Genomic DNA, 26,249 nt, shown 5'->3' with positions numbered 1-26,249 from the left:
AAGTAAAAAAAATGGTGTACGCGTTAAAACGTTCTGGACCTCGTAAAACCAGAGTTATAGCCAATGAAAAATATATTCATATTCACCAAATTTCAAATAGAATATTTCGACGTGAAATATCCAAAACATTAAGCACTTTTTTAGGAAAACCCATTATACCTTTTTTAAAATGTTTTAAAAAAGCTTTATTTTTGTTTTTATGAAAAGTTTCTAGCATTAAATTTAAGCAAGTTACGCTCAAAATAAAGTTGGTCCCTTTTGTTTTGGCAAAAAAAAATCGGGAAGACCACCCCCTAATTAGCAACCTAAATGAAATTAATCGTTACCGCTTCACAAATTATTTTACTTATGTTGTGTTTATATGATCTGTAAGTTTCATCGATTCAAAGTGCTTATTTTTGGAAAAATTTGGTTTTAAAGTAAAATTTTTAATAATTTTAATTTTGAAAAATATGCTTTCTTTCAAAATAACTTAAAAATTGGTAGAGATACCAAAAATCTCGAAAAATAAAAAAGTCAGTATTGCTTTTCTGAATATCATGTATTTTTTTGTTTTTCTGTTAGACAAAAATTGATTAAGATTTGGTGTTTCTAAATTTGCATATATTCGTGATCAGTCACTCGTTGAACCCCTTTTAACTACAGCCCTTTCAAAAATAAAGACTTTGAACCGATGAAACTTACAGATCATATAAACAATACATACACGAATAAAGAAATTTGTGAGGTCGTAACGATTAAGTTCATTTGAGATACTAATTAGGGGGTGATTTTTCCAATTTTTTTACCAAAAAAAAGGGACTAACTTTATTTTGAGCGTAACTTGTTTACTTTTGATGCTAGAAATTTTTTTTATAAAACAAAAATGAAGCTTTTTTTAAACATTACACAAGTTGTAATGAGTTTTCCCCGAAATTTGCTTCATTTTTGGTTATTTCACGTTAACGTATTCCATTTGGAATTTGACGAATATGAACCTATTTTTCATTAGCTATAACTCTGCTTCCACTAGGTATAGAGACGTGATATGTACACCATTTTTTAAAATTTTTACAGGCTATATTTTTGCTAAGAATGTTTTTTTCGACAAAATACTTACTATTTGAAATATTTGCGAAAAACCGTCTAAAAGCGTGGTCATTTTGTTGAAAAAATGAACATATTCAATGGCTCGAAAAGTATTGACTTAGTGAAAAAACTCTATAGAACAAAAGTTACTTAACATTAGTCAGTTTATCCATTTCCGGACTTAATTTGGACGAATCCCCAAGAAGGGGTGAAAACCACCCCCAGGGCAAAAGCACATATCGGCACAATATCACTTTTTTTTTGACTTGTTAGCTATGTGTATGCCAAATTTCATGTCAATCTAAACGGTTCTTTAAAATTTAGAGGTTTTGCAATATTTTACCGTTAAAGAACGTACTATGTTCTATGGATGCTATACATACAATGTGCAACTTCTCTCACTACTTACACACATTCAAAACGAACAATTCCTCATGCAGTGAGAAAAGTCGGCCATTGCAGTGAGAAATATTTTTTCTCACGGGTTCCATACGTAGAATCGAGGTTTCCAGGGTAACATGCACAATACAAACACAAATATATTTGTCAAATAAAATGTGTCAAATCAAAACTTACCAGGAATTACCTTTCAAAACTGTTCAAATATAACTGGTAACTATTATTTTAAATACATAAAAGTATATAAATATTAAGAGTATTAAATACCTACATATGTGTATAATATGTATTTTATTTCAATTTTGGCATATATAATCTACATAAAAGCAAATAAATTATTTAATTTTGAAGTTTGAACTGACAAAAACGCATCCATGAAAAGTACAGTGTACAACACGCGAGAAAATGACATATTTCTCCCTCGCTTGATTTGCGGCACTCGCCTCGTACCTCGGCTCGTGCCAACAAACTTCTGCGCTCGTGAGAAATATGTCTTTTTTCTCTCTTGTTGTACAATATACTATTTTTCTTGACGCCAACATGAAAGTCACACTTATGACCGGTTATGACGTAAATGAAAATTAAACGAACTACATAATGCCTATGTGTTTTGATATCTCCATGACAACCTATCTCTAACGGTTTTGACAGTTCCGGTATTGACAAAACGTGGTAGGTTCGTGTTTTCGTGTTTAGTTTAAAGTGCCGGTGAAAATGGAATCAAAACACCAAAAATACGGTCCTAGATTGATCCCGACCGATCCGTGGTTACCGGATGCCAAGCTTGAAGGAGAAACCGAACCGAACTATATTTTAGAGCGAGTGAAAAAGCAAAATGAGTACCCTCCTATTTTTGCCAAGAAGTCCTGGACCAAAGCTGTGCTTGAGAAAGATATCCAGATGTATTTTAAGCCGACTGAAACTATTGGTGAGTATTTACTTTATATTATACCTACAAATTTCAAGTTAAGATTATTTCATTTTGCTTCTTTGTAATGGTCTAATCGTATTACACATTTTTGTAAATCAACTACATAATATGTATTTTGAATCTTTACATCTATGTACATTTTACTTTAAATGTTTGATAAATGTACTGTAGTTTACTATTATATGTATTACTCATTTTAGAACATTTCTTTTTCTTCTTCTTCATTTATGGTTTGTATATTGACAGTTCGTTGGTTTGTATACAATTTGTCACTAAACTTCTTCTTTTCTTTCTTGTATTAGCCCTTAGGCCTATTCTCGTCAAGTCCTATATTATAATCTTTGTTTAAATTGCCTACACTTGAAAGACGAATATTGTACCCGTGTTGAGCTGCCCCCCCCCCCCCACTTGCAAAAATTAAAAAACAAATAGCCCTGATTTATGAGCTATTTATGAGCTTTCATATTCCGCAAACTAAAAATTTTGAGCTCGTTCCACTGAGCAGGAATTTAATACTTTAGTGGGGGGGCTGAGTCAGCCCCCCCCCCCACTACTTAAAAATAGGAATATTGAATCGGTTTTTGCGGCAGAATTACGAGCTATTTATGAGATCTTGAAATTATATAGTTTCGATTTTTGAGCTCATCCCCTTCACCCCCAAACAAACCTTTAATTGATTTAACTTAAGAAAAATTGCTGAGAAAACTTAAAATATATCGTATTGTGGATATAATTCCTATAGCTTATATACTCTAAGAATAAACTATTAAATCACGTGCATTTCGATTATTGAGCTACAACCCCTTCGCAAGAAAACCACCCTATCTTCCCGGTTTAAGAGAAAGTTGTACTTAAATGCATTAAATTAAATATTTGGCGACTACATATCATTTAATAATTTATAAGCTTCCAAATTACGCGCATTTAGATCAGTAAATTGCAATTTATTTTGTATAGTGCAGTCACTGAAGGTAAAAATCAACGATTACCTTCAATTTCGGTGAACCTTCATCGATTTTCACGAAAATTGGTCAGTGGTTAGAGGATACCTCAAGAAACAAAGGTGACATGGTACCACCTTGCTCCTTTACCCTGAGGGTGGATACCGCCCCTTCTCGGGGGTGAAAATTATTTTATAAAAAATAACTGCACAAATCTATAAAAGAACAAATTATAAGCAAAATTTATTATATAAAGTTATTAAAATAAGTCAATACTTTTTAAGTTATTAAAGATCAAAAATTTTAATTATTCGTGAAAAAAATACATGTTTTGAAGCGGTTTTTCGTAAATCACTGAAAAACTGTAAGTTTTTACAAAAAAGTTAATAGTAGTTTAATTCGTATAGCTTATATTCTAAGAATAAACTCTTAAATCACGCGCCTTTCGATTATTGAGCTACAACCCCTTCTCAAGAAAACCATCCCATATTCCCGGCTTAAGAGAGAGTTGTACTTAAAATAATTTAAATTAATTATTTGGCGACTAGATATCGTTTAATAATTTATGAGCTCGCAAAATATACGCATCTCAATTATTGAATTGCCAGTTTCTTTCTATAGTGCAGTCACTGAAGGTAAAAATCAACTATGACCTTCAATTTCGGTAAATCTCCATTCATTTTCACGAAAATTGGTGAGCGGATTTTGATGCTATGAACTTTTTCTGGAGCTCATTTTTGATAGGTATTTCTAAGTACTTTGACAAGTATTTAGTACCTAAGTGTTATAAAAATGCACCTCTTTCCCGTTATATAAGCTTGAATCCTTAGATTTGAACAGTCGCAGAAAAAAATATACATTTAATTACCAATAACTTACTTTAAATTAACATTAAAGGGTTTTTCAAGTAAGCAATTTATTATATTTTTTATTAGCTTCAATTTTAGTGATGAAAACTTTTTTGTAAAAACTTACATTTTTTGAGTTATTTATGAAAAATAGCTTTAAAGCATGCATTTTCTTCCACAAAATTAAAATATTTGATCTTTAATAACTTAAAAAGTATTGATTTATTAATAACATTATATAACAAATTTTGCTTACAATTTGTCCCTCTCTCGATTTGTGGGGTTATTTTTAATAAAGTAATTTTCACCCCCGAGAAGGGGTGACATATACCCCAGGCTAAAACCGCAAGTTGTTATTGTCAATTCGTGAAAATGAATGGAGATTTACCGAAATCGAAGGTCATAGTTGATTTTTACCTTCAGTGACTGCACTATAGAAAGAAAATGGCAATTCAATAATTGAAATGCGTATATTTTGCGAGCTCATAAATTATTAAACGATATGTAGTCGCCAAATAATTAATTTAAATTATTTTAAGTACAACTCTCCCTTAAGCCGGGAATATGGGATGGTTTTCTTGCGAAGGAGTTGTAGTTCTATAATCGAAAGGCGCGTGATTTAAGAGTTTATTCTTAGAATATAAGCTATACGAATTAAACTACTATTAACTTTTTTGTAAAAACTTACAGTTTTTCAGTGATTTACGAAAAACCGCTTCAAAACATGCATTTTTTTTCACGAATAATTAAAATCTTTGATCTTTAATAACTTAAAAAGTATTGACTTATTTTAATAATTTTATATAATAAATTTTGCTTTTAATTTGTTCTTTTATTGATTTCTGCAGTTATTTTTTATAAAATAATTTTCACCCCCGAGAAGGGGCGGTATCCACCCTGAGGGTAAAGGCGCAAGGTGGTACCATGTCACCTTTGTTTCTTGACGTATCCTCTAACCACTGACCAATTTTCGTGAAAATCGATGAAGGTTCACCGAAATTGAAGATAATCGTTGATTTTTACCTTCAGTGACTGCACTATACAAAATAAATTGCAATTTACTGATCTAAGTGCGCGTAATTTGAAAGCTTATAAATTATTAAATGATATGTAGTCGCCAAATAATTAATTTAATGCATTTTAAGTAGAACTTTCTCTGAAGCCAGGAAGATAGGGTGGTTTTATTGCGAAGGGGTTGTAGCTCAATAATCGAAATGCACGTGATTTAATAGTTTATTCTTAGAGTATATAAGCTATAGGAATTATATCCGCAATACGATATATTTTAAGTTTTCTCAGCATTTTTCTCTTAAGTTAAATCAATTAAAGGGTTGTTTGGGGGTGAAAGGGATGAGCTCAAAAATCGAAACTATATAATTTCAAGAGCTCATAAATAGCTCGTAATTCTGCCGCAAAAACCGATTCAATATTCCTATTTTTAAATAGTGGGTGGGCTCAGCCCCCCCCCCCCACTAAAGTATTAAATTCCTGCTCAGTGGAACGAGCTCAAAATTTTTAGTTTGCGGAATATGAAAGCTCATAAATAGCTCATAAATCAGGGCAATTTGTTTTTTGATTTTTGCAAGTGGGGGGGGGGCACCTCAACACGGGTGAATATTGTGGTAGGGAAGCCCAAGCGGGGATTTTTGCAGTTACTCGAGCTCGTCAGATTATGACATGGGGAGAAACCTTGCACCCTTCAAATGTACCTTTGCCATAAATGGACTCTTAATACAGAGGAGTTCGTTAAGGGAGACCCGAAAAATAAATAAATCCATAGAAAAACTCGAAATTGTCAGATTAAGATAAGGTAAGTTAAGTACATGCAAAACAGTGTATATTTCAAAATCTGACGATTTGAGCGGAGCGTAAGAAAATGGGCGAGTCACAAAGTTTCACCAAAAAGCGAATATTTCGCAAAATGAACGTCAGATCGAAAAACTAAAAAATACGTGTTGAATATTTTTCAAAACTCTATCGAATGATACTAAACACGGCCCCCCACGGAGAGGGGTAAGGGGTAAATTTAAGATTTTAAATACGAACCACGCGATATTTCGCAAAATTAACCAGATCGAAAAACTGCAAAATAGTACACGTATTCAATATTTTTGAAAAATCTATCGAATGGCACCAAACACGACCCCCCATGAAGGTGGGGTGGGGGTTACTTTAAAATCTTAAATAGGAGCCCCCAATTTTTATTGCAGATTTGGATTCTTTCCAAAAATAAACAACTTTTATTCAAGACATTTTTTCGAATTATGGATAGATGGCGCTATAATCGGAAAAAACGATTGTTATAGGTCCCCACAACTCTCGCGTAACAGCAAATTTTGCATACTTTCCTCCCCTACTGTTTAGGTGTTAGATGTAGCTTTTATTTATTAATTAATATGAAGAAGCATTGATGCTAGTGCTCTTTTGGAAAAGGTTTTCTTCCGTACTCCCTGTAGAATAGAAACACCAGGTCGCAAAACATATTTTATTTAGAATTCAATTATCGAACTTGGGTATATTGAACATAAACCAATACGGAAAATGTGTAGAAATGCAAAAAATTTAATGGTAACGATTTTTTTCGTATTTCATCAAGTATATTATTGTGAATAAGACTGAAAATTCCTCTTTATGTAATCACACTGTAATGTAATAATATAAGTTATATTTAATGTGAATTGTTAAAAACGTTAAAAACATTACATTACATTACATTACATAACATTACATTACATTACATTACATTACATTACATTACATTACATTACATTACATTACATTGCATTACATTACATTACATTACATTACATTACATTACATTACATTACATTACATTACATTACATTACATTACATTACATTACATTACGTTACATTAAATTACATTACAATATACTGTCTCAGTTGATCTACAATATCTTATACTGTTTGTGCTTGATGAGAATATTACCAGCATCGGTAATATATTATTATTTTCTATGTTGATTTTATCAATCTTTTGTGTTTATTGATTAATTATTTGTTCTTGTTTTCTTGTCTAATATTGTTTATATGTATTCAATATATTTTATGACGTGTTTATTGTTTAGCCGAGAATTATCTATGTAGTATTAAATTTATTTCTACTTTGGTAAGCCTAATTTCGTGTATACAGGGTGTCTAGAAACTCTACGGACAAACGAAGGCAGGAGATTCTTCAGATAATTTTAAGACAATTTAACTCAATTCGTCTAGTCCGAAAATGCTTCCTAAAGGAGCTAGATCTCTTTGAAGATGGCTTCTTGTAATTAGTTTTTCTTAAATACCTCCAGAACGCTTCAATTTAGAAAAACGAAAATCGGTACGTATATTTATCTTTCAGAGATAAATCGATTCCATTCATTGCCAATTTCCAATACCTATCATAGGCGTCCGTTTTGGGTAGGGCAACGGTTATTTTATCACATAACTTTTTTGTCTTTAACTTTTAAGCATTTTTGACACTGTATTATTAAATTGTGAGGTATTCTAGTACTAAAAGGTACTTTTGGTTTAAGTCCGTAAGACACACGGTTTTCTAGAAAAATCGAATTGAAAATTTTTCGTTTTTTGAATTTGAATAAAAATTAAAAAAAAAATTAAAAAAAAAACGTTGTGTTTTATCAATTTAAAGCAAGAGTAACTTTTAATACTAGAATACCTCATAACTTAATAATCTAGAGTCAAAAATGCTTAAAAATGAAAGACAAAAATGTTATGCGATAAAATAACCGTTGACCTACCCAAAACGGACGCAAATGACCCGTACTAGAAATTCGCAGTTAATGAAATCGATTCATATCTGAAATATAAATAAACAAACATTTTCAAATCGATTTTTCTAGAAAACGCTATATCCAATCGACCTAAAACAAGAGTACCTTTTAGTTGTAGAATATCTCACAATTTAATAATCCAGAGTCAAAAATGCTTAAAAATTAAAGATAAAAAAGTTATGCGATAAAATAATTGTTGTCCTACCCAAAACGGACGCCTATGACCGGTACTAGAAATTCGCAATGCATGGAGTCGATTTATCTCTGGAAGATAAATATGTGTACCAATTTTCGTTTTTCTCAATATAAGCGTTCTGGAGTTATTTAAGAAAAACTACTTACAAGACGCCGCGCCATCTTCAAAGAGCTCTAGCTCCTTTAGGAAGCATTTTCGGACTAGGTGAATTGGGTTAAAATATCTTAAAATTATCCGAAGAATCTCCTGTCTCCGTTTGTCGGTAGAGTTTCTGGACATCCTGCTTATTATATTTTTAATACCGCTATCTAGGGATTTAAGCTAATGGTTTTTATTGTTGCTATTGTAGTACACGACAATTAGACCGAAATCATTAGACCGAAAGCAGTAGACCGAACTTATTAGACCGAAAAGCACTTTACCGAAACCTCACTAGACCGAACAGCATTAGACCGAAATGTAAATAATTAAAGGTACATAATTAAAAAAGGTACAGGTACATGATTAAAAAATATTGCAGTAAATTATGCTAAGATTTTGTATATCTGCCTTTTTGTTTATTGTATTTTTTTGTATTATTTTATATATAGACTGTGTAAATTGTTACTCTGTACAGTCTGATATGAAATAATTTTCATCCGTTACACAAATTAGTGAAAGTAAAAATAAATTAAGGGTAGAGTGACGTTAACACCATTTTAACTGTTTATAATAACCATACAAATAACATTTAGTTGTAATTACATTAGTCTTCTCTCTTTTACTGCGACTAGTAAAAAGAACTGCTTTTCGGTCTTCTGCTATTCGGTCTAGTGAGGTTTCGGTAAAGTGCTTTTCGGTCTAATGAGTTCGGTCTACTGCTTTCGGTCTAATGATTTCGGTCTCTTTACAGTAAACCGTAGGCGTCCGATCACCAGATTAAAAAAGCGTAAACCAAATCAATCGTTTCCTCGTCGAAAGAGACATAGAAAAATGTATAAAAAACCCAAGAAGAACATACAGAGGACTAGATGCAGACCCATATCACTTTATAGTCGGAATACAAATGAAGCAGCTTATACCAGTTTTTAGAAATCAACCAAAAAAAGTAATAAGCAACTAAACTTGTTACGCTTGTTAGGCTACTGTCTGTCAGAGAAAGAACAAAGTAAATAATATGAAGGAATAGTCACCAGAGAATTAGATAATAATGCAGAAAATGGAAATATTGAACAAACATACATAAACAAAAGTATGTATGAACATAGCAACGTAAGCCACTAAGCTAGTAATAGAAATTAAAAAAAAGATGAAATACAAAAAATGGGTCGATGAGAATAGTAAAATACTAGAGGAACTACTTAGATGAAAGAAATAACTTAAGATTGAAAAATATGTAAGAAAAAATATCAGAGATAGAGACAATAATAACCCAAACAATAATAAGATCAAAGAAAAGGAAATAAAATGAAGGTAAATTGAAATGCATAGAAGAAAACTTTAAAAATAGAGAAATAAGAAACTTATATCAAGGGGTAAAAATGAGAAAAAGGGTTACCAAACAAAACCTGTACAATACAAAAGCAAAAATGGAAAGAGTTAAGTAGTTAAGAAGAACTGAAGAAAATGCCGATCAAGAACGAACAGAGGAAATACCGAATAGTGAAAAACAAATAAAATAAATAAGAAAGATAATAAAGGAAAATAACAGCCCAGGAAAGGTTGGAGTAACAGCTGAAATGTTCAGATATGGAGGACCAGTACGAATTAAGCATTTGAAGAAGTTGCTGAGAACAAGAAAGAACACATACAGAAAGACTGAAGCCATACTGTGTCCAAAAATGGAGACACACGTTTATGCCATATAAACGATAAGATATTACAAGAAATAGATAATGACATAGAAGAAAATAAATGCCGATCAAAAAAGAGGACGCACTACAGTAGATCAATATTTCCTGCTGCGTGAAATACTAGTAAGAAGAAAAATAAGTATCTGTAGGTAGTTTTCATATTTTGAATTTGTAAAATGTCTAGAGATTCTGTTATGAGTTCCGACCTGATTAGTAGTTTGGATATAACAGACAAATTATGTTTTTTGTTATTCTAATACGGTTCTTGTATACTGCAATTATCAAAGCTAAAAACGACAGTGCGCCAGCCGATTTAACACAATTTATTGTTCTCATCAAATCTCGTCATTATGAAGACCCGCTATGTCCCCTTCGTGTCAGTCGTGCCATGAAACTCAACGACTACTTTTATGATGATTACAAGACTTGTACCACTTTTTTAGTAAACTCTAACGACTGAACTCGTCAACGATCTCTGGGCGAGAGATCTCTTAAAATACAGATAAAACCTTCGAAAACGTCAGTAGTTTATACTGACAATAGAAGCCACTATTGAAATTATTAAAATTACACGTTACAGTTATTAATTACGTAAAATGATCAAAAAAATATGTTACGCAAAAGTGAAAGCAACGAACGAATGATACATATAAAATAGTGAAAGAAATAACAAAAAATGAAAATATTGAAAAGGTGTAATAAGCTTTTAGTCCAAGTAATGAAGCTTAAAATAGGACAAAACTTCGCAATTTTTACACAATGGATCGATTTGCTTGAAAATTTGAGAATAAGTAGTGGATAGTCCAAGGATCAAAATCTATATCATGCCAAAAGGCGCTTTTACCATGGGGGTTGTTGCCAACCCATCTCGGGGGTGGAAATTTTTATTATACTTTGACCGCGAAAGTTGGTAAAAACGCTCATTCTAAGCAAAAAAATGTTCTATACATTTTTTTTTTGATAAAATTAATAGTTTTCGATTTATTCGCTATCGAAAGTGTTGTTTTATATCGAAAAAATCAATGTTAATTAATTAATGATAAGATTTCTGCTAATAGCTCCAAAAGTTTTCGTTTTATCAAAACAACTTTATTTAACAAAAATGTGCCTTTTGAAAAAATAAACAAAACCGTTTTTTTTTATTTTCTTTAAAACTAATATCTAGTGATCGAGCTATACTTTATTATATGTTAGCTCTTCTTCGTCAAATGCTAAATATTGTAGTTTCAAAGTCAAAAGACGGGAAAACTATGCATTTTTCGAGGATAACTTGTTCAAGCTAATTTAAAGTATTTAAAAATATATATCTCCAGAAATAAAATATAGTCCCTAGCTCAAAAATTAAGTGACTGTGAATATGAAAAGAATGTCAGTCCCTATTTTTTTCGGCGAAAAAATGATTGGAAGCAACCCCCTAATCTATATATATATATATATATATATATATATATATATATATATATATATATATATATATATATATATATATATATATATATATACAATAGCACTAAAGGCCTTAGAGGCCCATGGCTTGAAAAGTTTGTTTTTTTCTTTCTTCATTTTCACGTTTCTTTATGTGCTGAGCTCTTCTCTGGCTTGATATGTGATTTTCCTCCATTCCTTCCTGTCACTCATTTTTCTTTTTTGGCCCTCTAGCCCCATTCTTTCCAAATCTTTTTCGACGTCTTGCTTCCATCTATTTTTCGGCCTTCCTCTTCTCTTTCTTGAAGTTATAGTGTAGTTTAGTACCTTTTTTGAAGTCCTCGTGTTTGGCATCCTTTCAATGTGACCTCGCCATCTAAGTCTCTGAGCCTTTATCACTCCTATTATATTAGGTTGGTTGTATAATTGCTTTAACTCATCATTTGATCTTCTTATCCATAAACCGTCCCTTATTTTTCCTCCATATATCTTCCTTAGTATTTTCCTTTCCCAGATCTCCAGTAAATTTTGTTCATTTTTTGTCATTGTCCATGTCTCACTGCAGTATGTTACTATTGGCTGTATAGTTGTTTTGTATAGCTGTACTTTTGCCCTTCTTGATAGAAACTTGCTTTTCAACATTACATTAAGCGCATGTACACTTCTATTGCCTGCCATTATTCTAGCTTGTATTTCTTCTTTAATGATAGGTTTACGTGATATTATTGCCCCTAGGTATGTAAATCTTTCTACCATTTCGAATTCGTATGATGTTCCTTCTTCTACTTCTACTTTAAACTTTTGACCATTCCTAAACTGACCATCTGTCCACTCCATAGATTTTGTTTTAGTTGAATTTATATATAGTCCCATTTTCTTCGCTGCTTTTACTATTCTCTGTACCATCTCCTGTAGCTCTTTTTTTCCTCTTGCCAGTAACACCACATCATCCGCAAACGCCAAAACTTGGTGTCTTCTTTGATATATGAGTCCTTCTCTATTGATTTTTGCTTCTCGCATTATTTTTTCTAGGCATAAGTTGAAAAGTAAAGATGACAGAGGATCGCCCTGTCTTAATCCTTCGTTTACTATAAATTTTTCTGATGATTGATTGTTTATTTTGACTCTGTTTTCTGTATTCTTCAGAGTGAGATGTATCATGTTACGTAGCTTTCTGCTAACTCCCAATTCCTCAAGCGCCTCTTTTAATTTCTTCCTCTTTATTCTATCGTATGCTTGTTGGAAGTCGATGAATAGTGCTATCGTTGGTAGGTTGTGTTCATAGCTTTCTGCTTGTAATTCTCTGATTACGAATACTTGGTCCGTTGTGCTTCTCCCTCTTCTAAATCCGCACTGATATTCGCCTATTATATTTTCAGCTTCTTTTTCAAGTTTGTCTTTTATTGATTTTCCTAGGATTTTGTATACGGTATTTAGTAAAGCTATTCCTCTGTAATTACTACCCCCTAATCACCATCCTAATTAAAATTAGTCATTGAACTTATTTGGTATTCTTTATTTATGTATTATTAATAGGTTCTAGAAGGTTGACTGGCTTAGAATGATTAATTTTTAATAAAATGAAGTTAAAGCGAATAACGAATTTTTCTAGTTTGGAAAAAATGATCTTTTCTTCAGAATAGAAAGATTAGCATTAGAGATACGAAAAAATGTTTAAATATAAAATTGTAGCTTATTTAATTACCAAGATCCTGGTTTGCAAAAACTTTTTCTGCGGAAAAATTGAGTGAGCTATTGACAATTAAAACTTGTAATAACATGCAGAAACCACCTTTTCCAACCCTTTCAAAGTCACCTCTTTTTGCGACAGGATTTTAAAAAGATTTGATATTAATTTATAGATCTTTTAAAAACCTACAAAATTATTTTTTACCAAATATATTTAAAAAAAAAAAGGAGAAATCCAATTGGAAGCATAATAATGTAAGTTAGCGGTGTTTTTAGTCATTGGCCTTATTCATTCTTCTTTATTTATGTATTATTAATAGATTCTAGAAGCTTGACTGGCTTAGAATGATTAGTTTTTAAAAGACGAGTTAAAAGCGAATAACGAATTTTTGTAGTTTGGTAAAAAAGGCCATTTTCTTCAGAATAGAAAGATTAGCATAAGAGATACGAAAAAATGTTTAAATATGAAATTGTAGATTATTTAATTCCTAAGAAATTGGTTTGAAAAAATTTTTTCTGCGGCAAAAATTGAGTTAATCGTAAATGAGTACATAATATATCGAAAAACATTGATTTTTCGATATAAAACTAACACTTTCGATAGCGAATAAATCGAAAACTATTAATTTTATCAAAAAAATGTATAGAACATATATTTTGCTTAGAATGAATGTTTTTATCAACTTTTGCGGTCAAAATATAATAAAAAATTTCCACCCCCGAGGAGGGGTGGCAACCACCCTCATAGTAAAAGCTCCTTTCGGCATCATATAGATTTTGATCCTTAGACTTATTCTCAAATTTTCAAGCAAATCGATCCATTCTGTAAAAATTGCGAGGTGAAAAGCTTCGGTTCCTGGACTATTTAGATTAGATGTTTAATGTATTTTTCACTTTAAGGTAACATACTGAACTTTACTCGAAACAAGGACTACATCTATGTCCCAGGAAAGATATCAGTCAACTAACTAATAGAATAACAAATAGAAAAAATATTTACTAAAAAATCAATCGCCCACACGCTGTCTTGCTAAACGCATGTATAAAGTTTGTTTTTTCCATCCCAAAGGATTTTATAACTCAGCAACATTGTCCTCACCGCTACGGTAACCCGAACCTTTTATTTTGACACACACACTCCAGTTCCACTTCATTAGTCCCTTTCGCCTTTCGTCCCGTCTGTTCACTTCACTTACTAACAATTCTTGTACATGTCCGTATTATATTAATATCACCAAAGTAGGTAACAATTCACCCAGCTATTGTTAATTTAGACTGTACTACTACCTTTAATACTGATATTTTTGTTAAGAGGCAACAGTAGCGATCAACAGGTAGTAACAAGCGCGGTCCAAGATTGCGGCCGTAATTTTGAATATTTTGTCGAGATATTTGGCACACATATTCTTAATATAATAAAGAATGGCGGTACAGAGCCCAATTTGAGAAATATGTTAGTATGTGGAAATTACTCTAAAACTAAATAAAATATTGCAAAAAGGAGCATGTACAGCCATTGAGATGAACAAATAAATATACTTTCTTCAAATAAACTTTTTTATCCCATGCCTAGATTTTGTGTCATTTTGGACCTACTAAAATTTTTTATCTCCTACAAGAAATCGAACATATTATAAAACTAATAACTAATTAGGCAGCATAGAGAAATTATCACTGTCATTTTGACAAACCTGAGTCAGATTTTTTCATATCTGTTCTGTTATTTTTATCGATATCTGTTCAGTGCAGTAGTGTATCATTTTAAGAATTCGTTATTGTTGTTTCATAGGAAAGTAGTGTATATTTATAGTTGTTAATTTATATTTTTGTGTAATAGAACTGAGTTGTTGGCCTATTTGAAAAAATAGATTATTGTTAAAATTGTGAGTTTTAGTTAGGTATATGTAGGCAAGTATATTTTTTACATAAAAATATTTCGAATTCTAATGCGAGTATATAGTCTATTGATTATGTACTATAGAAAGGAACTACAACGTTAACGGGGTTTTATTATTTCATATGGTCAATGAATCTCTATATATGAAAAAACCGCGGAGTGCTACCATTTAAAGGGGTGCGTTTTTGAGAAATGGGTGAATTAGTCCCTGGGCACAGGTTACATTAGGGTGAGTTCTATGCACTTTTGGTACAAACACGTCTACATAAAAATTGTTCCTGGTTAAATTTCCTATCTAAATATAACTTTTTAAAGTCAAAGATACTTTTTTTTACAAAAATATATTCAAAAGAAAAAGCACAAAGAAACCCAAAAGAAAGAAATTTTGTTTTTTGTCCCATAACTTTTGTCCATGGGGATATAGGTATAGACATTGCTTCACAGAAAAAAAAACTTACATATTTTGTCTTTAAAATGATGTTCTGTAGAGGTCATTACGATTTACAGTTTTCGAAATATGATTTTTCAAATTTCGCCACTCACAACAATTTTGGGCAATTTTCCTTGTTATTTCGCAAATAATGTTCTGTAACTTTTTTCTACGTAACTTTAGGCATATGCAATGGTACATGTAAGAGGAATAGATATCAATTACCTTTAAAATGTTCTACTGTATAATGTTGTACGACTTCTTTTAAAGAGGTTATCTTTTTGAAGACTTTATACTTTTAAGGAGTTTTTATATTTTTTACGATTATTTTTTAAATTTCCCATTATAACTTTTTTTCTATATTTAGGTATATATTATATAATAAAAATAAAGCTTATTCTGTTTACTTTAGAATGGTGTATTATAAAAAATTCTAGGATTATTTTTGAATAAGATATGATTTTTCAAAATGTAATAAATACTTGGAACAATTTTTGATTTTAGGATTATTTTTTAAATTTCTCATCATAACTTTTTTATGTGATTGTGTGTTATGATTGAATCTTATTTTTTATAGGTAATACTTTGGATCCACTTGACTGGGCCGGGCAAACTTCAAAATATGGATTAATTCCAATATTTACTGTCAAAGCTCCTGCCCCACAAGCTTTGCTTGAAAAAGTAGCATGTAAATGTACCAAAGGATGTACAAAAAACTGCGGTTGTAGGAAGATAGGAATTAGTTGTTCAATATTCTGCAAAGTGTGCATGTGCATGATATTGAAGCTATTGAAGCTAATGCTAACGAAGAGATGGACTTTGATTTTGAAAATTTTTTAAATGTCAACGTTTAAATAATTTTAACTAAAGTGATGTTTTCTAAGACTAATGTTTCTGTAATTTTTGTAAAAGAAATAATTTTAAATAATACAGGTAAAAAAATATCAAAGAATCACTCGGTTTCCATTACATATTTAAATATAGATGATACACCATTTTAAAGAACAGAAAGTAAGCCCTCTTTATTGAGCAATATATAGTATATTCATGTACAAGAAAAAAAAAGTTATAATGAGAAATTTCAAAAATAATCGTAAAAAATGTAAAAATAATATTTTTTTATAATTGGTATAATATAATATATAATATAATATTATATTATATATACTATATATAATATAATATTATTATTTTATTTTTATATTATATTATAAAAAATCGTTAAAATTATAAATCCTTGAAAACCCATAATCTCTTTAAAAAAAGTCGTACAACGTTATAGAGTAGACCATTTTAAAGGTAATTGATTTCTATTCCTATTACGTGTACCATTGCATATACCTAAAGTTATGTAGAAAAAAGTTACAGAACAATATTTGCGAAATAACAAGGAAAATTGCCCAAAAATTGCTGTGAGTGGCGAACTTGGAAAGATCATATTTCGAAAACTATAAATCCTAATTACCTCTACGAAACAACATTTTAAAGAAGAAATATGTAGGTTTTTTTTCTGTAAAGCAATATCTATACCTATATCCTCGTGGACAAAAGTTATGGGACAAAAAACCAAATTTCTTTCTTTTGGGTTTCTTTGTCCTTTTTCTTTTGAATATATTTTTGTAAAAAAAAGTATCTTTGACTTTAAAATGCAATATTTAGATAGTAAATTTAACCAGGAACAATTTTTATGTAGATATGTTTGTACCAAAAGTGCATAGAACTCACCCTAATGTAACCTGTGCCCAGGGACTAATTCACCCATTTCTCAAAAACGCACCCCTTTAAATGGTAGCACTCCGCGGTTTTTTCATATATAAATGTCCATTGACCATATGAAATAATAAAACCCCGTTAACGTTGTAGTTCCTTTTAGCTATCTTATTTTGAATATAATCAATAGCCTTAATATAAAGTTTTAGGAGGATTTTTTATTGTAAAAATATTATCAATAGTTTAAACAATGGGAAAAGTTCATTTAAAGTTCTATTAAAAAAAAGGGGTTGAAACTAGTTAGAGTGCATTTGGCGCTCTGTGAACTAAATAAAATGAGACGGCTCTTGTTTCGCTTCACAACGAAATGACTATTTATTATTGTTTTATTATTATTTTGTGCAAATACCTATGTTAACTTAAAATTTTCACCCATTTTGGTTTATTTTTATAAATATTTATTTAATAATAATAAAATTGTTTTCTATTACTTCCATTTAGCGCGCCTATGCCATGAGTCAATTGATGAGACAATTGTCAAAATATTGATTTTAGATAATGTCAAAGATTACCACTGTTGCCAAAGTTTCGCAGACCTTATGAAAAAAGGTTTGATACTATCTCCCGAAGTTCTATTGATGACGCGCTACTGTATGCTCTTAAGGATTTTAAATAGTACTGAGATAGACTGAATATTATTGAATTTAAAAGGAAGAATATAAAATATTTTACAATTAAGCCAAAACACCTCGGAAGGATATGATAAAATTATTAAATAGGTAAAAAAATTAAAATTTACTCTCTGAAATATAGCAGCCATCGAATGGACAAACATGACTATTATAGTATTGCTCTTCTTTTTCTTTAAGTACCCATTTAAGTAGTACCGTCTTCCAATCGGATGTTGGATATCATCAATCACTGTCTGTACTCTATCCACCGCTGCATTCTCTACTCTAAATAGTTCTATAGAACGGCATTTAAACCTTAAAAAAGCTTTAAAACCCTTAACGAACTCCCCTGTATTAAGAACCAATATATGGTAAAGGGTGGAGAAGTACACAGATGGGGTTCAGAAAAGGACTAGGTACTCGAGAAGCTCTCTTCGGTTTGAATGTTCTTACACAAAGATGGCTAGACGTTAATCAAGAAGTGCATGCATGTTTTATCGATTTTGAAAAAGCGTTTGACAGAGTACGCCACGATAGGCTAAGAGACATTCTTGAAAGAAAAGACATAGATAATAAAGATCTGCGAATAATTCTCAACTTATATTGGGATCAGAAAGCTAACATCAAAATAGAAAATGAGATATCAAAAGAAATATAAATTCGTAGAGGAGTGCGACAGGGATGCATTTTGTCACCACTGCTATTTAATGTATATAGTGAAAGCATCTGCCAGGAAGCCCTTTTGCAAGCAAATGAAGGAATCGTAATCAATGGAGAAGTTGTAAATAATATTCGATACACGGACGACACTGTACTAGTTGCAAGAACAGTAGAAGAATTACAACGATTACTTACAAACATAAATATTGCTTGCAACAATTATGGCATAAACATTAATATAAAAAAAACAAGTATATGGTATTCAGTAAAATCATGATATACCCAGCACGTATTAGTATAAACGGCATTCAAATTGAAAAAGTATCAAGTTACAAATATTTGGGAACTTTTGAAGACCAAAACAATGAAATAAAAAGACGTATCGAAATTGCCAGGGCCACCTTCATAAAGATGAGAAAATTCTTCTGCAACAGAGATATAAGCATCCCTCTACGATTAAGAATGCTAAGAGGCTATTTAACAAGCTATTATAAGGTATAGAGGCCTGGACTCTCAAACAGAACAACATAAGAAATATTGAAAGTTTCGAGATGTGGTGCTACCGTCGAATGCTGAAGATAAGTTGGGTTGAAGGAATCACAAACCTTGAAGTAACACGAAGGATAGGAAAAGACTCAGAGATTTTGTAAACGATAAAACGAAGAAAACTCGAATATTTGGGTCACTTGATGAGAGGTCATAAATACGCATTATTTCAAAATATAATGCAAGGAAAAATAGAAGGAACCCGGAATCCAGGCCGTAGAAGAATGTTATGGTTGCGGAATTTGAGAGAGTGGTTTGGCTGCACCACTAATGAACTTTTTAGGTCAGCTGTAAACAAGGTCAGGGTAGCCTTGATGATTTCCAATCTCCGATAGAAGTGATACAAGAAAAAGAAGAAGAAGGAGGTACATTTACAGGGTACAAGGTTTCTCCCCTACTATTATCATTTATTTGGTATTTTTATATTCATTTCTAGTCCATATGTTTCACAGAAACTGTTTGTTTTGTTTAGTAGTAATTGGAATTGTTCAGCAAAGCTTGCCGTAATCACGCTGTCAATAATTGTCCTTCTACAAACGTGAAAAGACGATTGAAATAAACCTACCGATAAAATTTGAAAATTTTAACAATTCGAAGTTTTGATTTCCGGAGAAATAAACACTTCTCTTGGGCCCAGATTCCTGTATTCGTGGTTTCTAATACAGTAGAACCCCGCAAATCCGAACTAATTTGGGGGGACAACCTGTTCGGATTCCGAAAAGTTCGGATTATCCGAAAGTTAGCCTTAACTAGTAGTTCAAAGCTTTCATTGTGATTTTGAGTAGCCAAACGTTCTCGCAAGAGTGTGGACAATATTTTTGGACTCAAGTTGACTACGAGAGAACCAAAGTAAGTTTGTGTTTAACCTTTATAAATACTTTATAAACCTATATATTAAAGTGTAATATTTATTTTTAAGAAATTTTAAATGTCAAAGTCCTAGTAATCCTACATTGTCCAATTTTCTGGCTTTACTCTGTATAATAAACATTTTTTTAAGTTTTTGTCTTGAATTTTTAAATTTTTTTCACTTTCCGTTGGTTCGGATTTGCCGAAAGTTCGGATTCGCGGGGTTCGGATTTACGGGGTTCTACTGTACTTACAAACCAAACAAACGATGAATGAAAGAAGGCCCAGAGAAGTCTCAATATTGCACTTCACTACCTGTCTATTCATCAAGGCAAAATTCCAACGAATTCTTAGTTCATACACTCAGATAGGAGTCAACTAGTATAAAATTAAATAAAAATAAATAAAAATAAATAAAATAAAATTAAAAGTGAGAAACATCTTATATTTCAATCGATTTACAACTCTACAGAGGTAACCATATATACCTCGTCCAATTTACTTGCCGTTGCACGTCATCCACGTCATAGCCTGCTACACGATACCAACACGAATTATCTAGGCGGTAGGTGTGTTCCCCTTTAGAATCATTTTGATTCTAAAAAAGAACACACCCACCGCCTAAATATTTCGTGTTGGTATCGTGTCAAAGGCTATGGCGCGGATGACGTGTAACGGTAAGTAAATTGGACGAGGTGTATACGCCTCCGATGATCCTTAATGAGCAGTGGCGGCTCGTGATTTTTACCATAGGGGAGGCTATACCTAACTGTAAAATATCTAGACAAATTTGCACTAGCAAAAAAATCCCCCAAAAAATCTAATTTAAGGCCCCATTTTTTTGACAATTTTTATTTACATTTTATAATATCATCATAATTCATAATTTCACAATATCATATCATTTTAAAAATAGTTAGTCAAATTGTAAAAGTGTATTACCAAAGTTTGTGTCGTTTATTTGCTAACAATTCTATCTCTATAAGTAGATATGCATATCAAAATAAATACAGATTTGAACTTTTGCAGTCCATACAGGTTGAAGGTTCACATTTTTTAAGATATTCAACTGAATTTTTTTAATTCTACAAGCGGCCTACTGCGAATCTAAAAACACGGTAAATTACCGATATTTTGCTTTGCATTACAGATACGGGAAAAAGTTATTTGAACAAGTTGTTCCAAATATAATTCTAACCCCACATACCAAAGTTCATCACAAAATTCGCACTTTTAGTTTTTTCATTATTTGTAGTCAGGATCCTAAAATTGCAGAGGAGGCTGCTGGCCGATCAGCCGCCCTTGCCCAATCTCCGGGCAGCGTGTGCGTTAAACTATAATGCAGCTCTAAGGAGACCGGGTCTCCGTAAACGCTGCTGGGCTGCGCGGAGCATTAGCAAGTGAGATTTTCCGGCGAGCAGCCTCCGCTTCAGTTTTAGGATCCTGACTACAAATAATGAAAAAACTAAAAGTGCGAATTTTGTGATGAAATTTGGTATGTGGGGTTAAAACATTATTTGGAACAACTTGTTCAAATAACTTTTACCGATATCTCTAACGCGAAGCAAAATAGCAAAGTAAACAAAACAGTGTAGCATGTGTAAAAAATTTATGGGGAGGCTAAGCCTCCCTTGCCTCCTCTGACCAGCCGCCACTGCTAATGAGGGGAAAACGTAAGTAAGGACGTCTATGGTCCTCTTTGAACGAATTGAAATACAAAATATCTCGTATTTTTCATTTTTCATCGAAAATTTTAATTGAAATTTAAAGAAAAACAAAGTATGTACCTACAAACAACGGGGAAAATTAGAAAGCCGCAAAAACTGGGCACGTAATGCGTGGTGAAAAATGTAGGGAAAAAGTAATCGGAAGAAGACATATATCCTGGCTCAGACATTTAAATCAAAGGTTTGTCGCAACTCTCTGATTCTCTCAGCAGCTGTTTCAAAAATCTTCTTCTTCTTCCTTCTTGTATGTAGGCTTTAAAGCCTGTTTCTTCTTCAATATTAGCCTCCTAAATTGTTTAAGTTATCGCACCATCTTTTTCTTGGTCTGCCAATACTTCTTCGTCTATTTGATGACTTATCTCGTGCTATTAGTACTATCCTATCCTTTGCTTGTTCTTATGTTTTCGCTTCTCTCCCTATCCAACAGACTTTTCCCTAATATTCGTCGGAGCATTTTCATCTGTGTTGTTTCTAGTAGTCGTCTCGTTTTAGATGTGTCAGGTCTTGTCTCCGCCGTGTATGTCAATATAGGTCTAATTGCTGCTTTATAGATTCTTGCTTTTTTGTCTTGTCTTAGGTGTTGGTTCTTCCAGATTGTGTCATTAAGAGATCCCGCTGCTTTACTTGCTTTTACGCTTGTCGTACTTCCTCTTCAACATCTCCGTAACTGGTTATATCTATTCCCAGATATCTAAACCTTGCTTCCTGCTTTATTATTTTCCCATCAATTTCGATTTTACATCGTAGTGAGTTCAAAAATAATGTCAAAAAAAGAAGAAGTTCTTTACACGATTCTGTTCCTTTGTTTTATAATTTGTCCAATTTTCGTTGATATTATTTGCTGGATTCTATATATTGTTTCTGGACACCCTGTAGAATTGAGGAAATTACGATACAATGACTTTAATATACCTCTATTTTATTTCTCATTGAAGTAAAACACTAAAGTTTTAGGGATACATCGAACGGCATTATGTAAAACAATATGTTTTTATTAAGCGATGTACACCAATGAAAAGAACAAAGAAGCAGAACCCTTTGCTTTTGTTTGTGCAACACGTGTGGAGATATGTATAGGGGTGTATTCTAAAAGTAAATCTAAAGTAGACTAAACAATTATTGAGAGAAATTCAAGCCAAATTAGTCTTTCATATTATGCAACAAAGAAAATATTCCCCTTGGAGTATTTTTTAAGACTTTAGTTAAATAATATGTTCAGGAAAAATTAGGTTCGTGAGACAAATTTATTTTTTAGAATGTTGGGTAACTATGTTATTAAAGATTTATTTCAAGTTCTCTTGTTCTTCATATTTGGAAGCTGGAAAATTATTCTTCTTTTTCTTCCTCTTTATAAGCCGTTCTACCGTCAAAACTGATTTATTTCGAATGTCACTTCTAAATATTTAAATTGTAAAAATTATGGTGAAAATGGATAAAACACCTTCAAAATATCATGAAAATTCTTATAGAAAACGAAGTCCCGCCAGAAGAATCCCGTCGGAAGTTTTTGCAATCCTGTGTTGAATTTTATTAGAAATTTTTGTAGATCCGATAAATAAAATTTAACGTTAACTGAATTAATTAGAAGAGGAGCCCAAATTTAAAGACAGATGAGAGAACAAGAATGAACAAGATTATATTCGATTCCTTTTTGTAAACTTTAAGATAAATTCATGTTGTTTTATAATCTAAATTTAACCCTCACGCACAAGTTGTAGTCCATGTGACTAACAACTTCAGTGAGAAACTGGGTTTATTTATTATGTACTAGGTTGCTACAAATAAACTCTATAAAAAGGCTTTTGATTCAGTACCGCATGAATGGCTAATAGATATATTGAAAATATACAAAGTAGATGATAACATAGTGACCTTTTTAAGGCATATAATGAGAGATTGGAAGACTAAAATTCACCTCCAAATACCTGGTGAAAACAATATCGAAACTGAAAATATCGCAATCAACCGGGGATTATTTCAAGGAGACTCGTTGAGTCCATTGTGGTTCTGTTTAGCTTTGAACCCCCTTTCCCAGCTATTAAACTCCACTGACTCAGGTTTTAGCATTAAAAGCAATAATACTGTGGTAGCCAAGCTCAATCATCTGTTGTATATGGATGATTAGAAATTAATGGCTTCCACTCCAAGATTATATTCGATTCCTTTTTGTAAACTTTAAGATAAATTCATGTTGTTTTATAATCTAAATTTAACCCTCACGCACAAGTTGTAGTCCATGTGACTAACAACTTCAGTGAGAAACTGGGTTTATTTATTATGTACTAGGTTGCTACAAATAAACTCTATATTAAAACTCTATTAAACTCTATTATCCAGATTTAGCCATACGGCTCACACTCCCTCTAAGGGGAAAATTGACTCATCCCAGATACCTACGGTATCAAAAGGATTGAGCTCTGGTGGGACTCTTTCCGTGTTATCGAGCCCTAGGTGACTTGGAATGCAGGTGTATCTCCCAAAAATTTTCGTACACTTCTGGCCGTCGCGAGTAGTACAGCTTTCTGCATGGTCTTATAAAGATGTTCATTCAGACCCAGCTTTTTGATGCTTTCGAGGAGGGTCTTCGGAATGACTCCAGTAGTAGACATGATAATCGGTATCGTCTGGGTACTTTGCATTCTCCATTGCCTTCGTATTTGAATTTCCAGATCTCTGTACTTGGCGATCTTTTCAGTAAATTTACTACGTAGATTATTGTTGTTAGGTATCGCCACATCAATTAGTGTTGTTTGTTTTGTTAATTTATTAACTAGTACAGGATCTGGTCTATTATGTGCCACTGTTTGGTCTGTGAGCACAGTGCGGTCCCAGTATAGCTTGTAGTTGCCATCCTCAAGCATACTCTCAGGGACGTATTGATAATACGGGAGATGGTCCGTTTGGAGAAGTCCCAGCTTGATAGCTATCTCCTGATGGAGGATTTTTCCCACTGTATCATGCCGTTCCTTGTATTCAGTTGCAGCAAATGCCTGGCAGCCCCCTGTAATATGTTGGATGGTTTCTTGAGCTTGACAACCATATCGGCATCTGTCGTTTTGAACCTGAGGGTCTTTGACGATATATTTCAGGTAATTTCTGGTTGGTATAACCTGATCCTGAATGGCCAGTAATGAACCCTCCGTTTCAGGGAACATCTTTCCTGATGTCAACCAATAGTTCGACGCTGTATTGTCGACATAGTCTTGGCTGACCTCATTGGGATGTCGCCCGTGCAGAGGTTTACCCATCCAGGTGCGCATTTTTTCGTCTTTAGTGAGGTGGTTTATGCGTATTTCTGGTTCCCTCAGTTTGATCGGTGTTGTGTCATCTACTGCGCAAATAGCGCGATGTAAAGTAGATGTCTCAGCTTGCAACTGAAAATAATTTCTTAAATTAGCAATTTGTTTATCTAATTGCTCACCTATATCCATAAGTCCTCTTCCTCCTAGATTCCGTGGTAATGTTGTTCTTTCTACTGCACTTTTAGGATGGTGTTTTTGTGCCTTTGTGAGGTGTGTTCTTACTTTTCGCTGAAGATTCTCTATGTCCGTTTTTGTCCACTTAACAATGCCAAACGAATAGCTAAGCGCGGAACATGCGTAGGTGTTTAGTGCCTTAAACAAATTTCTACTGTTAAGTTGTGAGCGAAGCAGCTGTTTTACCCTTCGTATAAACTCTGTAGTTATCTCTGTTTTCATTTGTTTATGGTCAATTTTCCGCGCTTGCTTTACTCCAAGATATTTATACATATCGTTTTCACCCATGGCCTCGATGTTCTGGCCATTTTGCATATCGAATCCTCCGGGCTGTACTTTTCCTCTGACTATATTTAAAATACGGCACTTGTCTAGTCCGAAGTGCATACTAATATCATTAGAAAAAGTTTCTACAGTTTTTAGCATCTCATCGAGTTGCTTTCGAGTGGAAGCCATTAATTTCAAATCATCCATGTACAATAAATGATTAAGCTTCGCCACCACATTGTTGTTATTTTTGATGCTAAAACCTGCGTCTGTGGAGTTCAATAGCTGAGATAGTGGGTTCATAGCTAGACAGAACCACAGAGGACTCAATGAATCTCCTTGAAACAGGCCCCGGCTGATTGCGATATTTTCAGTTTCGATGTTAATTTCACCAGGTATTTGAAGGTGAATTCTAGTTTTCCACTCTGTCATTATATGCTCTAAAAAGGTCACTATATTATCATCGACTTTATATATTCTCAATATATCTATAAGCCATTCATGCGGCACTGAATCAAAGGCCTTCTTGTAATCAATGAAGGCAGTAAAAAGATTCCTCTTTTTGGAATATGCCTGGTTAGAAATGACTGAGTCGATGATGAGTTGTTCTTTGCATCCCATGGAACCCTTAGCGCATCCTTTCTGTTGAGGTTCTATGATATTGTTCAGAGCACAGTGTTGGTAGATACGCCGGGCTACACAGGATGTGACCAATTTATACAAAGTTGGAAGACAAGTAATTGGGCGGTATTTGGCTGGATCTTGGGTGTTATTTTGATCCTTCGGTATTAAATAAGTGGTACCCTGAGTTAGGAATGCTGGTATATCCTGCGGATTAGAAATAACATGATTAATTAATGATGATAAGCATTCATGAACACTCCAAAACTTCTT

General features: G+C 32.6%; 1 protein-coding gene across 3 annotated transcripts in view; it reads left to right on the top strand.

Moving 5' to 3' along the window:
• Nucleotides 1-2,145: 2,145 nt before the first annotated feature.
• The window catches only part of LOC114328060 (dynein axonemal heavy chain 3), a 793,139-nt gene continuing 769,035 nt past the window's right edge, over nucleotides 2,146-26,249 (top strand). For all 3 annotated transcript variants that reach the window (XM_050656316.1, XM_050656315.1, XM_050656317.1), the window contains exon 1: nucleotides 2,146-2,395. In XM_050656316.1, coding sequence (XP_050512273.1) covers nucleotides 2,182-2,395 — 214 coding nt within the window. In that variant the 5' untranslated portion in view covers nucleotides 2,146-2,181. The remainder of the gene's footprint in view (nucleotides 2,396-26,249) is intronic.

The sequence above is a fragment of the Diabrotica virgifera genome, chromosome 7, assembly GCF_917563875.1.
Source record: "Diabrotica virgifera virgifera chromosome 7, PGI_DIABVI_V3a".
Classification (NCBI taxonomy): Eukaryota; Metazoa; Arthropoda; class Insecta; order Coleoptera; family Chrysomelidae; genus Diabrotica; species Diabrotica virgifera.
The sequence above is the reverse complement of the archived record's forward strand: the minus strand, read 5'-3'. Positions and strand labels throughout refer to the sequence as shown.